Source organism: Trichosurus vulpecula, chromosome 6, assembly GCF_011100635.1.
Source record: "Trichosurus vulpecula isolate mTriVul1 chromosome 6, mTriVul1.pri, whole genome shotgun sequence".
NCBI classification, from domain to species: domain Eukaryota; kingdom Metazoa; phylum Chordata; class Mammalia; order Diprotodontia; family Phalangeridae; genus Trichosurus; species Trichosurus vulpecula.
In genome coordinates, this window is record NC_050578.1 from 65991654 (window position 1) to 66008231 (window position 16578).

At 36.4% G+C, this 16578-nt stretch overlaps 1 protein-coding gene across 2 annotated transcripts in view; it reads right to left on the reverse strand.

Moving 5' to 3' along the window:
* Window positions 1-16578, reverse strand: part of PPP3CA (protein phosphatase 3 catalytic subunit alpha) — a 396094-nt gene that overhangs the window by 23619 nt on the left and 355897 nt on the right. For both annotated transcript variants that reach the window (XM_036762610.1, XM_036762611.1), the window contains exons 9-10: window positions 12009-12134; window positions 10380-10454 (exon numbers count right to left, since the gene is read on the reverse strand). In XM_036762610.1, coding sequence (XP_036618505.1) covers window positions 10380-10454; window positions 12009-12134 — 201 coding nt within the window. The remainder of the gene's footprint in view (window positions 1-10379; window positions 10455-12008; window positions 12135-16578) is intronic.

The window sequence follows — 16578 nt, forward strand, 5'->3', positions numbered from 1 at the left end:
CGGAACCATGCTACAACAGCAGCTGATGGATTTGGCTATAGAATATGCAAAAGGGGTGATGATGATAGGAGGCAGGAATAGAGAGACTGTTGGTAAAAAGTACTAAGAAGTTTTACTGGAAAAATTGTTAAATCCCCCACAGATGAAAGCTCTAACGGAAGAGAATAGGAACATGAGCGAGAATAAAATTAGGAATCATCCCTCAGGGTAAGAAAGCTTCTGCTCTATGCTATCATTACCCTCCTTAACCCAGAACCAGCCGCGCCAAAGGACAGGAGGATGGGTAGGCTTTGAATGCCAACAACCTGGGGGGACACTGGGGCAGAAGTGTATACACAGCAACCTGGGAAAGGTTTCATAGGAAAGAAGCTGCAGAAAAAAGAATGGTCCAATGGAGCCAATTTGGCGATCCTTTCACAAATTCAATTACTTGGGGAAATTATGAAGGACCTACTTTTGTAAACCCAATTTAATCAATTGGATGGCTCAGATGGGGCCCATCACTTTTTTTCCATTTGAGGTGGCTAAAGTGGTAAGCTGTGCATACTTGGTCTCATTAAAAGCATCTGGTTACCAATTGGCATTTGGAAGGGACAGGAGCAGGACAGGAGACTTTACTAAAAGAGATAGGTTTGGTAAATTGGATCTATGCACCTTGTCCTTCCCTCCCTCACCCCCACTGCCAAAGGACTACCATTCCTTATGACTAGCCTGCGCTGCAAACAATTAAATCTTGCCTTCATGGTGGTACTCCACCTAAATGAAACAAATCTTTAGGCCTGCCCCAACACACCACCACTATGAACTGAGCCAATGAACTGGTGAAATTCAAGAGAGAGATCTGGAAGCTGTGGTCATTACTGGAAATATGGCTTAGTGTGATACATCCTCTTCCATATCTCGCAAAACATCAGGTAGATAAGAAATTTATTCCTAGCTGATGGGGAGTCAGCAAAACCATACTATGGTATCCAGAATCAGACTAGTAAAAGTATTTCTGTCCTGACCAAGGCCAGAACCCCAATCTTCTACCCAACGTGGAAGTCCTGAGTCACTTAATTTGGAATGAAGCAATCCAAAATTGAAGGCCCATTGTTTACCTCCTGTTTTCCATCATTTTTGTTTATGACGAATGTTAATATTTGGCCAATTTTGGATGTTAGCCAAACTAATGAATTGACATACATAATTCTATATCTACATATGCATATTTATACATGGGTATGTCAATGACAAAGATTTCAGTTTGGTCTTCCAATTTTGAGGTGCCTTGAAATGTGGTTAATTAGTCAGATAATTAAAAAATGTTTTGTGCCAAATCGTGATAGTATAGTACAAACAAAAAGGGTCTTTTGTATCAAGTTGTCTATTGTATAGTACATCATTTTAATTAGTAACATTATAAGTTTTTAATTACTGCAATCAACTGTGGTAGGCCTGACACACAGCTAATTAAAACATGATTGCATTCAGGATGCGTGCTGGATAGTTGGGACACTGAAGTCTCTGTTGCTAGGTTATCCTGTTATGTGTGAATTACACAATGCACTAGAGAAGGTTTGCTCACCATACCCTTTGATACATCTGTTCAAATGATAAAAAGATAAAAAAACAAAATCTCTTTTGCATACACTGATCAGTGAAAGGATTGAGGCAGAATTCAGAGAGTGTATAAAAGCCTCCAAATAGAAACTGAGGAATGATCTAAGGATTCATCTGAATTAAAAATGACCTCAAATGTATAAAAGACCTTTGTTAATGAAGAAATTCCAACCTGAAAAAAAATTGAAGATGATTCACCATAGATTCTGGGAACCCCTACAGAGTCTTGAGTCTATTAATTAATGTCTTCCATCCTTTTATGTACAGTTCTCATGGTGGGAATATAACACAATTAAATCTAATTCTTTAAAAATACATAAGGGAAAGCCCAATGAACAAATTAACCCCTAGCTTTACAAAACATATACACTATGCTAGTTTCTTAGTTTCCTGGAACTATCAAATTGATTTTCATTTGACCAAGTTTCCAATGAAAGCAAAACATCTATTTTCTCTTATGAAGAAATATGAGTATTTAATTCTGTCTCTCTCTCTTTAGAGTCTTCCTTGTGTCAGGGATTCCTTTGGCCTAAGGATTATCATCTCAGGATAATGTTTATTATCTATAGTTATAATGGGAGGAAATGCTTGATTTCTCATTGAGATCATTGAAAATAAAAATGTAAGATTTTTCAAATCCTAGTTCATGGATCACCTGAAATATATCCGTGGACCTTTTCGGGGTATGTGGACCCCAGGTAAAGGACCCTGCTCAAGAGGAAGATAACATACCTGGTATCCCTATTCCCTTGGTTATCAGAAAAAAGGATAGCATGCATCTCACCAGCAATTACGCACACACACACACGCACACACACACACACACACACATACACACACATACATATAATACTATTGATATAATCACACATACCTATAAGTATAATAATTATATGACTGATACCGTAGTTTTCTCAGTCACTAAAGCATGGAACTTCAATCATCTTTTAATCCTTCCTTTATTCAATAGGCTCAGAGGATTGTGAGATGTATGGGAGTAGGGATTAGCTAGGCTAAAACACTAATTTTATAAAAGAAGAAGACTGAGTAAAAAGAAACTGAAGTGGTCTTGGATGACCATATTCACAGAGTTAGAGGGTCTCAGAGTTGGGATTTGAAAAGGGGTCTCGATTCCAAAATAATCTCCAGTTGTTGCTACCATCCATCTTTTCTTTCCTGTCACCATCTTTGTTGAGGCCTCAATTGACTCCTAAATGTTCCCTTTGCAAAGGTTTTCACTCTATTGTATTCCTCCTCCCTGTTCCTGCCTACAAATCTAAGTCAATCTCTTCATTATGCTACTCTCAGTGACTATATTGACTACAGGATAGTCACCTTTCCTTAGTCTAACATGCAAGACCCTTTACAAACTGGCTTCCTTTCTAACCCTTTCTTTTTTCACTACTTCCCCACAGAGGATTGAGCACTGCACCTGGAGTCAGGGAGGCCATAGTTCGAAACTAGTCTCAGACACTTACTAGCTGTATGACCTTAGGCAAGGCATTTAAATCCCTATCTGCCTCAGTTTCTTCATCTGTAAAATGGGGTAATAATAACACCTATTTCCCAAGAATGTTTTGAGGATAAATTGAGATATTTGCAAATCTTTATTAAAGCATCATATAAATCATCATCATCATCATCATCATCATTTTATCTTCAGCTTGAGATACACTGGTTTCTCGTCTAAAATGAGTTTTGCTGATTGTCACTTCTATGGTTGTTCCACCATTTGAAGTACCCATTTCTGTCCTCCTCATAACTGACAATTATGGGCCCTTGGTATGATTGCTGCTCTGAACTTCTATATAACTTACTGTCTATAGTACTTATTTGAAGCATTTAATTGTATAACGCCTTTTATTTTTCTTGACCAGTTTCCTCCTCTGCTGAAAGGGGGATAATAGTAAAACCTGCAGTAACTACTTTAAGGAATACTCATGAAGCTAAAATAAGATAAAGTTATTAAGATGCTTTCTAAACCTTAAACACTATATAAATGGCACTATTATTATTGTTATTAATATTATTAAACTTTTCATTTACAAGTTCACTGACTCCTTGCGTAATCTTGGGCAAGTCACTTAACCTTTGGGGGCCTTAGCTTCCCCACCTGTAAAATGAAGAGGTTAATCTAAATGATCTACAAGGTCTCTTCTGGTTCAGGGTCTCTGATCCAAGGCTCATCCTGTGATTTTGTCTTTCCAATTAGACTATAAACTGTTTGAGGGTAGACATAGTGCTCTTTTCTATTTTCGTTCCTACCATCAGAGATATAACTTTTAAAGCCTTTCCCAGCCTGACATTTTCTTACTTTCTGAACTTCTTATACCTTATTTTCCCCCATGTACTTGAAATCAGGATAGTTATCCGTACATTTTATAGACTTCTACATTTTCCCATTCCAGAAGGATTAGAAAACTGACCAGTATAAATGGTTTGGATCATTCTATTCTTAGAAATCTCCAATGAAAGACATTCCAAAACCTTCCATGCTAATTTGTTTCAGACTGTAAATACCCTTAACACAAAGCACAAAGTGTATGTAGAGCAGCTGAAGCATCCCATGTGTCATGATTGATACCCAGATCAGGTGGCTAAGGAGATGGTGATACAGAAACTTGAGGATAATTACAAGAAGAATTTCTTACATTTTGCCTTCTACACAATCTTGGAAAAGACAAAACCTTTGGCATTCCTAGAAAGAAGGTTCAAGTGAGTATTTTGACTCTGAAAGCACCTCAACATCATGTAGTCTAACCTTCTGACTTGAAGAAGAAACTGAAGCTGAACCCAAAAAAAAAGTAAGCCATTTCCTAGGCCCCACACACTTGCATTTAACTTTTGCATTTGTAAATGGCTGGGCTGGGATTTCAATGTTCTTTTTACTATATCTCACAGGAGGTGGGAAAGAGAGGGAAGAACGAAGAAGTGGAAGGATACCTTTGAAATTACTATACTGTTATCCCTCTGGATTGGGTTAGGGGCAAGATATTTCCTCAGTTGGCAAAATTTGGATAAAATTTTTGGCCCTCCCTTGAAAGGCAGCAGAGGAGAAGTCTGAATTACTATGGTATTAAGAGATTAAATATGTTGTTATTATAAAATACTATACATATATTTAAAGCATTTCTGAATTGCCAAATTTTTTCTGTGTCATCTGCTGACCTTCATGTGTTGTCTGTGGCTCCCACAAAGCTCACAAAAAATTCTCATTTAATTTCTCATGCTGACTCAGGATATATCAAAACTAAGACAGGGAAAGTCATGATGTGGAAGGGATAATGATAGTTTAATGCTTCTTGGCCTCAAAAGGCTAAGATCAAGGGAAATTACTCTAGGTTTAACACTTTAACCTGATCCTCTGTTTTTAAATCATGCAATTGCTTTCTTTCATTTCTTTTTGGTAACTTAAATTTCTCTTATAGAACATCTTCCATAATACTTATGGAATATGAGAAATTGTACATTCCAAATAAAAGGGACTATTTGTATACAGTTCATCCCAAAAGTCTTAGTGAAATTGTAAGCTTTCATAGTTTAAAACAAAACTGAGACTTTTGGAAAATACCTCGGTCAAAGTATTTATTTAGCTATCAATCTTTACTCTCTAGGATCAAAACATTTTAATTTCCTTTAAATTTTCATTAAAGACACTGTTCATCCTTTAACTGTCCTTCTTGGTTACTCTAATCTCTTCATATTTATTGCCAGACAGAAAGTATGGGGCATATAGTTGTACGACAAGGATTTTTTTTTAGGTCTTAGAAAATGTTGGGAAGAATTATTTGGCATTCTTACAAATCATATTGTTGCTTATACAATTCACTAAATAACATTTTTTCTGGTTAATTAAATGTCACAGTTATATTATTGATATATTTTAACCAAACCCTGGATAAAGCTGAAAAATACTTCTGCTACATTTTGGAGCTAATCACCAATCAACGACATTATCCTATTAAGCTAATTCTAACTTTGTTGTATCTAATGCCATGTTCTCATCAGCCAATTAATGATACCAAGTAGGCCTGGATATTTTCTACTTTTTTTTTGTGCTTCATTATGACCTCCAACCATTTGATACTTCTCTACATAGAAAAGCATTTTTTTTTCTGATGCATTGAATTAGTTCTCAATGGTAACCATCCTCCCTTATCCCCAATTTGTCAGTCATCACTGGGTAACCATCATCTTTCACCACTGAGAATCAGCAACATGGAGTGGTAAGTGATCTGCCTGGCGATCTAGGTGATCAAGTGCAGAAACTAACATTTTCTGGTTCTCAGGGCACCATGCCAGCTAACAAAGGAGAACTTTCTAGATTACTTTCTTTCTGATTGGGTGTTTACGATTCATAATGTAGACAATGGCAGTGCAGAAAAAGAATTCAAAACCATTTTAGGTGATTTGTTATGTTCATGACCCAGAATGAGCCCTGCAAATAGTAAAGATTGTCAAAAAGCTGTCCAAAAGGTTTGCTGAATATTTGTCATGACAAATAAAGCAATTTGCTACAGCAAAGAAAATTATTGGACAGTGTTGACACCTATTTCTGAAGGAACAACACAGTTATATTTTATTCCCACTAATAACTATTATAGTACCTTTCAGTTTCATGTCTAAAAAAGTGAGAAAGAGAGAGAGAGGGAGGGAGGGAGGGAGGGAGAGAGAGAGAGAGAGGAGAGAAAGGAGGAGAGAGAGAGAGGAGAAGAGAGAGAAGAGAGAGAGAGAGAGAGATGAGAGGAGAGGAGAGAGAGAGAGAGAGAGAGAAGAAAGGAAGGAGGGAGGGAAGGAAAGAAGGAGGAGAAGGGGAGAGAAGGAGAGAAGCTCATGGTGTGTAAATGATTTAAAATTTCAAATTAGATCATGAAACCCATTTTATTGGTGTTTAGAATTTTGTACAGAATCAAAAATCTGCTCTGATTCCAGGTGGAATATTAACATCTTCATTGACTAGCATAGATAAAGATTAAAAAAATAGGATGGGAACAGTTCTACAGTGTGGTTGCTTTTTTTTGAGGAAACCAGAGCAAGACATATTAAACTTTGGGGTTTATTAGTTCTAGTATGTTTTTTTCTTTACTTTTATTACATGATTTCTGTTATTTCAAAATCTCTCATGTAAGCCTGGGTTGCCAAGTTCTAGAGCACCAAAGAGAGGCAACATTGGCCACAGAATTCTAAGACTTGAAAGAACTTAGTGGGTTTGCAAAAAAAGTCACCTTTCAAGTTAAGAAATATTTCAAATAATTGAAAATGTGACTCATAAGATTATGATGTCTGCCTCTGGTCTTCAAATGCTCTCTGCCATCAATACTTCATCCACAGAGGCAATGAACAAAAAAGGGATACGTTATTATGTTATTAATTTGATATTAGTAGACTTTTTTTCTCTCTTTAAGTTCACTTACTAATGTCTGGCATCTAGTAAGTCTCATCACTAATAAGGGTTAATAGCTAAATGAAGTACATTTATTTAGATTTCAACTTTCCTCCAAGTATTTTGGTTAATAAGAACCAGAAATGGAAACCAGAATACCTTTATATTTTCCAAACTCAAATATGAAAACATGCAACAGAGAATAAATATAAATTAGATACTGAAGAAAGATTCACTGGCAATCATATAAAAGTTCCCAAGCATAAAGATTAAGGGATTTGTCTCCATTTAGTTGAAACATGAAACAAAATTAACTTCATAAAGGGTAAATTGAATGATCAAGGCTTTTGAATGTCTCTTTCAGTAGGCAAGAAACTCATCAGAAGAGATTGATCAATATTGTTTGAATGCTACCATATGACGACAAGAATCTGGGTGGGCTAGACATTTTAACTGAGAAATATGACTTTTTTTTAAAAAGAATACTGCAAAATCTGGCAAGAATGAACAATGAAGGAATTAAATGAACCCCTTTCTTTTACATGAAGTGAATAATAGAAATTTCTTTTCCATGGTTCCTATAGCCCTCGCCTCACCCGTCTGTGGCCCTTACCAATCCCACTACACTTTCCTTATTCTTGCATCCCTCCTCTTTCTGGTGTGAGCTTATGGTGTGTGGGATATGAGCATGTGGGAGAAAAGCCATAAAAAGAAGAGAAAAAAGGATAGAATGGCTGTAAAACCAATTTAACTTTAAAACTGCCTGAGTAGGATATTCTAATTACATGCACAAGAGTGCATTTTTACATCAACACACCTGGGGTATAAAGATGTGCTTCTTTCTGTGTGTCCTTGAGGAAAGACAATAGACAGCTTATAGAGAGACCACAATTTGGAGTCACACAATTCAGAAGAGGCAGCAAGGAATCTCTTTTGTTTGACTTTTATATGTTTTTGAAAAAAGTATGCCAATTTATTCACTGTAATTGTTCTCTCCCTTCAGGATTTGTTCATCCCTGTCACTGTCATCTTAAAACATTTAACCCACCAAGAAACTTAAACTCTCTTTGATTTTTGTCATAAAATGTATTTCTTCCCAAATGACAGATAAAGTGGAATAGTGGGCAGAGCTGGGGAACATGTGGTCCTGGATTTGGTCAAAGGGCCATACTTAAGGACCTAGAAGGTCACATGTGGCCTCAGATTTGGTCAAAGGGCAACACTTGAGGACCTAGAAGGTCACATGTGGCCTCAAGGCTGCAGGGCCCCCCTGCCTCCGTGATAGGTGGTCAGTCTTGGAGATACGAAGACCTATTTTCCAGTATCAGCTCTGATACATGCTACAGTTTTGACCTTGGCCAAGACACCCATCCCCCCAGGAACTTAGTTTATTCATCTGTAAAATGAAGGGGTGCTAGTAGACGGACTTTGAGGTTTCTTCCATTTCAAAATCTACATATATTAAAATGAAGCTACCAACTTCTTATTCTCTGGAATGAAATAACCATAACAACAACAAAACAACAACAACCCTATATTAATTCCATTCCTGGATCGATATTACTTCATTCTTTTCTATGAAACAGAAACAGTAGAAATAGTAAAAAATAATAGTTTTTATTATTATAATTATGAATAATAACTAACATTGATAAAGTGCTTACTATATGCCAGGTGCTGTGCTTGACACATATTATCTTATTTGATCCTCACAACAACCCTGGGAGGTAGGTGCTATTATTATCCTCATTTTCAGATGAGGAAACTGAGGCAGACATAGGTTAAGTGACTTGCCCAGGGTAGCATGGTGAGTAAGTAAGAAAAAAAGCAATGAGTTAGGGATTGGATATCACTTTAATCCTCTGTAAAGTGAGGGAACATCACCAGGGCTCAGGAACTTGTTTCTTAAATATTTTGCTAACTCTATTTAAATACAACCGGTTTCCTTTGTCCTTCTATGTATTTAATTTTATTCATTTAAAAACATTGTTATGGTAATGGGTCTAGGACACAAAAGTAAGGTTAAGAATTCCTGCTTTATTGTTGTTGTTATTTGTCCTTCATTCTTGAAGAGGACCATGACATTAGAAGGTGATGCCATGACATGCAAATGAATTGGATGTAAGTGAGGGAGGGCTGTGCGAAGTCACCACCCTCACTTTCTCCTCCAGAGTCATCTTGGTTCAGAGGCCAGATATAGATCAGGATGACTGGAAATGGCCCTGGATGGAGTGGGAGACCTTGGCCTTTTGAGCTAAAGTCTTTAATGGGTTTCAGTTTAACTGAGGCAATGTCCTTGCTTTACATGAAATGAGCAATGAATAAGTCTTTCTTATTCAAATTGATGAAATCCTAGGCCTGAACCTTAAAATTTCCCAGGTACTTTGAGAGAACCTTTTGAGCACCCAGAGATTGCTTCTTTCCGTTTCTGTCCTATGCTTCTATGTTCCTCTCAAGAAAAAAAAATATTTTTTTTCTCTTGAGGATAACTATTATGGTATTCTGTAGTAAAGAAAAAAAATATTATGGATTTGATTATTGACCAAGAAGACTACTCTCCAAATCTACTAGTCTACCATTTAAAAGCAATAAGTGAAAAAAAAATTAAATGGAAATTTTAGTGATTAAAATAAGTCATCACTCAATATAGCACTTTTAGATTTGCAAAGTACTTTATAGCTATAATCTCATTTTACCCTTGCATCAACCCTGGAGGTTGGTGATATTATTATCTCCAATTTATAGATGAAGAAACTAAGCCAGAAAGAGGTAAAGTGCCTAAGGTCAAATTTGAACTCAGGTCTTCCTGACTTCTGTCCATCACTCTAGCCACTGCACCACCTAGGGTGAATGTTCCCAACACAGAGCCAAAATACTGGGTTTGAAAACAAATTGTTTATCCTTATGAGCTCCAAGTAAAATGCTTATTACATTTTTACTGTTAAATGATAACCTTTCCCAAGATAATGTAGAAATAATTTCAAAATTTAACCTCAAAATATCAACTGAGCTACCAATTGACAAAACTGTATCTTTTCTTAGAAAAATAAGATATAATTATCTAGTGTAAACTGATAATACTTTTTATTAGTATAATATAATAAATACAATGAAATATAATAAATAACATATATGTAAAATGGGAAAACTTAGTAAAAGGTTTTTACTTCTTGTATTAAAAAAATGAGAGTAGGATAATAGAGGGATTAAATTTAATGCATCTTTTCCAGATCTCATATTAATTGACTCTGCTGGAACCTAGCAGGTACCTCTCATACTCAGAACAATGTCACAACCTATACAGAATGCATACCCCAGGAATCTGTTTCATGGACAACAAAATTCCAAAACACCTCCCAGGCACACTCTGTAAATGAAGGTTCCAATCTCTTACCATCAAATCCATCTTCTTCAGACCCTAGTTCATCATCTGAGCAGATGTTCAGCACATTTACCAGCATCTCTGTCACTGAGAATGTAAACAAAAAGGAAACCTGATTTATTTTTCCTATTCTAAGTTTAAAATTAATTTTGCGATTATTGTACTGATAAAAGAATAGCAATTTTCCTCCAGGGTTTATTTTTTTTTTGTCCTTCAAAATGGCTTTTTATAAAATGAGAATAAGAAAGCACACAGAGTTTTATGACACTTCACTTATATTGGCCAAATTATATCCATAATATTAGGGAAACCATACAAAATAAAACATGATGTAAACACCGAATAGCTACCAGTTGTAGAAATTCAAGATTCATAGACTTTCAGAGTTAGAAGTGGCCATATAATCAAACCCTTACCCAACTAAGACTCTCCTCTAAAAGATTATTGACAAAGGATCATCCTGCTTCTCCTTGAAAATGTTCACTGAGAGGGTCTCTGTTACCTTGCAAGGTCTACTTTTAGATAAGTCAAATTACTGGAAATTTTTTTTCTTAAATCTAATAAAAACTTGCTCAGAAGTTCTACCTATTGGTCCTACTTTTGCCTTCAAGGGCCAGGAAGAACTTGTTTATTTTCTTTTTTCCAAAGTAATTCGGTCCTCTTGTTTCTAGTTTAAGCACCCCTATTTCCTTTCCTAAGTTCTTCTCTTGGTGTGATGATATCATCATCTTGATCACTGTCTTCTGGCTACATTTTAAAAATGTCACATTGAAAGGCATGGGATTTCCCCGAATGGATATTTTTAAGCAAGGCCAGATGGCAACTTGCGAACAGTGTTACTGAGGGGATTCTTAGTAAGGTAAGGGTTGGACTACATGTTATAATTCTTGAACTTCTGCATCATTTATTATTAACAACTGTATATGTTAACAAAATCTATTTTTCCTTTCTCCCACTTCCTCTCTCTCACTGAATAAAACGAAAGAGAAAAACATAATTGCTGTAACAAACACACAGTCAAGAAAAAAAAAAAAATTCCTTCATTACTTCTGGTGGTAAAACTATAGTCCACTAGATTAATATAGCATAATTTCTTCAGGCATTCCCTAATTGATAGGCTCACTCACTAGGTTTGAATTGTTTGCCACTAAAATATTGCCATAAATATTTTTGTACATGTAGTTCCTTTTCCTCTTTCTTTGATTACTTTGAGATATAGGCCTAGTAGTAGAATCCTTGGGTCAAAGGTATGCACAATTAAATGATTTTGGAGTCTTTGTTCTAAATTGTTTTTCAGAATAGCTGGACCAGACCAATTCCTAATTCTACCAACAATCCATTAAAGTGTCTCTTTTCCCGGAGCTAAAATTTGTGATTTTCTTTTTCCATCATCTTTGCAATTCTAATGGGTATAAGGTGGAACATTTGACTTCCTTCAATTTGCATTTATCTTTAGTTCTCTCTCCCCTTCCCTCTAACTCAACAACTGCATTATGACTCAACACTTTTGTCTTTTTCTGTCTAGCATCCAGGTAAAATGCTGCTATGAGAATTTGTGCACTTTTTGTGTGCTTGGCAGTGAGATAGAATGATTTCCCTTTCTGATCTCTTTAACCACTTTACTGTGAGTTCTTAACCTACCTTTTTCTCCAACAAATGGCAAGGACCAGGTAAAGACATCCATGAAATTTGGAAGCCAGTAAGGATGAGGAGAGCAATTGAATTGTCTGATATTCATAACATTGTTCTCATACTTCAATACTGCAGCTGAAAGATAATTAAGAAAAGGCAAAGTCTTCATAACATAATTTTTCTCTCAGTGGTTTCAGAAAATGTCCAAGTTTCACAACATCAAGGCAAATATTTTAATAAGTAGTGGATGTTTACATTAATGATGGGCATACTCCAGGCACTGTGATATGTGATACACACTTGCAGTCTGAATGAACACAAACTACAAGGCAGAAAACTCTGCAACCTATTTATATACATAAGTCATCAAATATGTCAGAAGCTGAATGAAACTTTTGCGTCCGTGAATGTTAGCTGGTACACAGTATCTAGAAAAAATTCCTACATAAACAATTTTGGTTAAGAAACTTTAAACTCTCTCCAAGTAAATGAATTAGCAATTTTACATTTTTCAAGAGCTGTACTGTTCAACCAGAACCCATACTGTCTATAGCAAAAGTTATAAGGTTGTTTTCTTTTTTTTTTTTGAGGGGGGAAGCAAGGCAATCGGGGTTAAGTGACTTGCTCAAGGTCGCAAGCTAGTAAGTGTCAAATGTCTGAGGCTGTATTTGACCTCATGTCCTCCTGACTCCAGGGCCGGTGTTCTATTCACTATGGCACCTAGCTACCCCGTAAGGTTGTTTTCTTGACTAATAATATGAGGCATTGTGATTGGTTCCTATTGTATGGAGTTACTAGAATAAGTTCCCACCTTCACATTCTGAAATGACAGTAGCTATGTAGCTTGGCAGAGAAAAGAACCAACCTCCTCTACCCTCCCACTAGCTCTGCTATATTTGGGACTCTGTAGCCAGCCCATGCCAAAGCATAACATTACAGAATATTAGAGTGGGTCAGATTTTTTAAAAAATGAAACAGTCTAATCTCCCACTCAATATACAAATTTCTTTTATAACATTCTGAATGATCAATCACTTAATCATTCAATCGACAACTAACAGATAAATTTATTAAAGATATCTGCTATGGGCTAGGAATTGGTAACACAAAGACAAAGTTGCTCTCTGCTCTTGAGGGCCTACCATTCTACTAGGGCAGGTGTTCTTAATATTTCTTGTGTCCTGGACTCCTTTGGCAATCTGGAAAACCTTAGCAACTCCACCTCAGAATAATTATTTTAATTGCATAAAATAAAATACATGGAATTATGAAGGAAATAAATTACACTAAAATACAGTTACCAAAATATTTTTTTAAGGTTCAATTATCTTAGTTTAAGTACTCCTATACAAGGGAGATTCACTGTGTTCACAAACAGGGTGATACAGGCTATTGGCAAAACAGGTGAATCACAGAGAGAGTGGCATTAACAACTGACAGAATTAGGAATCACTGTTTTATACCCCAACTACCAGAGAACTCAATGCCCAATGGGATAGATTTAACACTATTGGACAAGGCTCATGATAGGAAATCTTTCATGTTTCGAATGTCTGCCTCTCTGTAACTTCTATCCATTGTTCTGTCTTTTGGAGAAATATAGAATGTCCACCTCCCACCATATTCCCAATGCCCATGATAGCCCTCTAAATATTAGAAGTCAACTATCATCTCTTTCCTTACTTTCTACTGTAAAGGTCCCCAATTTCTTCAAGTATTCCTTTTCTGATAGGGTTTCTTGATGCCCTGTCATAGGAATTTTCTGTCTCTGGATATTCCCTAGTTATCCATGTCCTTTTTAAAATGAAACACCCAGAATTTAGTATAATATTCAGTGTAATAATCTGACCATTTGTATCCCCAGCCCCTACCTAGCACCTTGTCTTATGCACACAGTTGGTACTTGCTGAATTGAATCAAATTTAGTGCCCATGATGTGTCCATGACGATTTGCTAATGCAGCTTGAGATGGTGCTGGCTTTTTAAAAGTCAGCTACATCCCACAGTCTTTATTAAGCTTGTGGTCAATTAACACCATATTGGAAAACAGGATGATTCCTGCCTAAAGTCACATATTATTTGCTACAAAGTCAGAAGAGGGATAAAGTAGATATAGCCCCTCCTACCGAGGAGGACAATGGAGCCAATAAGCGTGCAGCTAGCATACCCTTGTGCAGCCACATACCCAAAGCTCCAGGAGGGTCCTATAGCCAGAGAGCTCCGATGATCAGGCTTGGAGGAGAGATGTCCTCTACCTACCATATCCATACACAGTGGAATCCTGGAGAGGAATTACAACTCATACCCTTGTCTGATACTCCATTTGGCTTAATGATATGCTTATGTATTACAAAAACAAAACAAAACAAAACACCCCTTCCCCCCATAAACCAAAAACATCTTCTGCCATTATGAGTATGTTTTTACAGTTTGGGATGGAAAAAAGGCAATGTAGCCCTCAGCTACCCTTGGTATCACACTAACATCTGTTCCACATAAAATTAATTCTATTTTTGAACACCATGTATTCACAACAGCAGGTTTACCTTTTATCTTTGGGAATATTTTTCATGCATGTTAACTAGTCTTTGTGAAAAGTAATATCTCTTTCATGTCTCCTCTATGGTTTATTAGATTGAAGTTGGTAGGGAAAGAGGAGAAAAAATAGGTGTGGTTTGGAGGGGAGGAGATTAGTGGTTTAATGAATGATATATTGGAAAAGTAAGAAAAAAATAACTTGTGAATTCTTGTTCACTTAAATTGACTTGTCACTGGAGCATTTAACATGACCAAAAATAAATGCTGGGAATTCTGGAAATATGGGCAAATTTTAAATAAAATGGGAAAAGAAAACATACTTTGCTATGGAAATATACAGAGACATAATATATCAATACAATAGTGGCACTGTATAGTTTTTGAGTTGAAAATAAAATTTTAAATTGAAGAAAATGGTCAGTAACATCTTTGTTTACTATATATTCACATCACTTACATTATGAAATATACCATATTGATGGGGAAAAGGGGAGGGCACCAAGGTGCACTGATTTCATCTCTCTAATTATTATTCCACAACAAAGAACAATAGAGTGGGAAACAACTTCTGGGTTCTAATTCTGTTTTAGCTCTGCCACTTCCTAGTTCTGTGGCCTTGAAAAAGTGAAGCAGCCTCTCTGATCCCCAGTTTCCAAATCTATAAAATGTGGGGAGTGAATTAGATGACCTCTAAGATTCTTTGTGACTTGGGTAATATTGCCTAAAGACAGTTATGTCAAAGGATCCTCTCGTTACACAGGGGAACATTGGTGTTTTCAACCTTTACCTAAATTCCCCCCCCCCCCATATTTTCAATATAATCATGTACTTTGGAACTCTTTTTCCAACTCCTTCCCCACCCCTCCAGAAACATGCTTTTTACACATGGTATAATGGAAAGAGCACTGGATTTACAAGCAAAGTACTTAGTTACAAATCTTGGCCTTGCTGCTTAATGATCCGCATGAATGTGGGCAAGTTAAGGCCTCTTCCTCTTAGTTTCCTCACCTAAAAATGATGAGTTTGGACTCAACTTCTAAGGCTCCTTCTATCTTTAGATTTGTGACCCTATCATGTATAGTCACAAATTTGAAATGTTGTCTCCTTGTAATATATAAGCTATTTAGATAAAACCAAATCAAACATCCCCAACCACCAAAAGTCATGAAATTCACAGTTCAACTTTATGCCTCACCTCCCACATCACCACCCATACCACCTGTCTTTGATTGGCGTTACCCAAATCAGTTACAGCTTTAACACTGAACTATTATCTGAAATGCATGAAAAGCATTCATCCTTGGTGGGATGTAAGCATGACACACTCAGAGTTATCCAAGGCTACCTCCTCCGTGTACAGTTCTGAGAAAGAGAGGAAAAATCTCCACTAAAAGACTTTATTCAGTCCCTTATATAATTGTCTGTAGACCAAAATCACCTTTTCAATGATCAGCCTTTTCAGAATTCTGCTGATAAATGCCACATATAGGCCTTAAATTACTGTCTTTTACACATGGAAGATCAAGGAACAAAAAGTCAATGCTATTTCAGCTCCATATGTAGGTGTGAAAAGATATTGAAAGGAATTATGGTGTGGTCTAAAGAGTACTGGACTGGAAGGTATTTATCCCAGTTGAACTACTGTAGAACTTTGGACAAGTTGCTTAATTATCCTCAGCTTTGTTTATCTTATTTGTAAATTATATTTTAGGTATCTTTCCCTTGCAATGTGGCCATGTCTGATACTTAATGATCTTTTCATTTTAATAGGCTATTCTCAATCTTCATCCTTCTTTACTTCTGCCACATTTGTCACTACTGACCACTATTTCCTCATGACTGAGCTCTCCTCTTTGGATTGTGGTGACACATTCTTTTTTCTCCTTCTCTCTATTGATCTGCATCTTCTCACTCTTCTTTGCTGGATTATTGCCAGTGTGATGCCTAATGGCAGACCCAAAAGTCTATCCTGAGGCCTCTTCCCTAGTTCTTCTAAATTCTCTACCTCGGTGATCTCATTAGATCCCAAGGCTTCAATGAT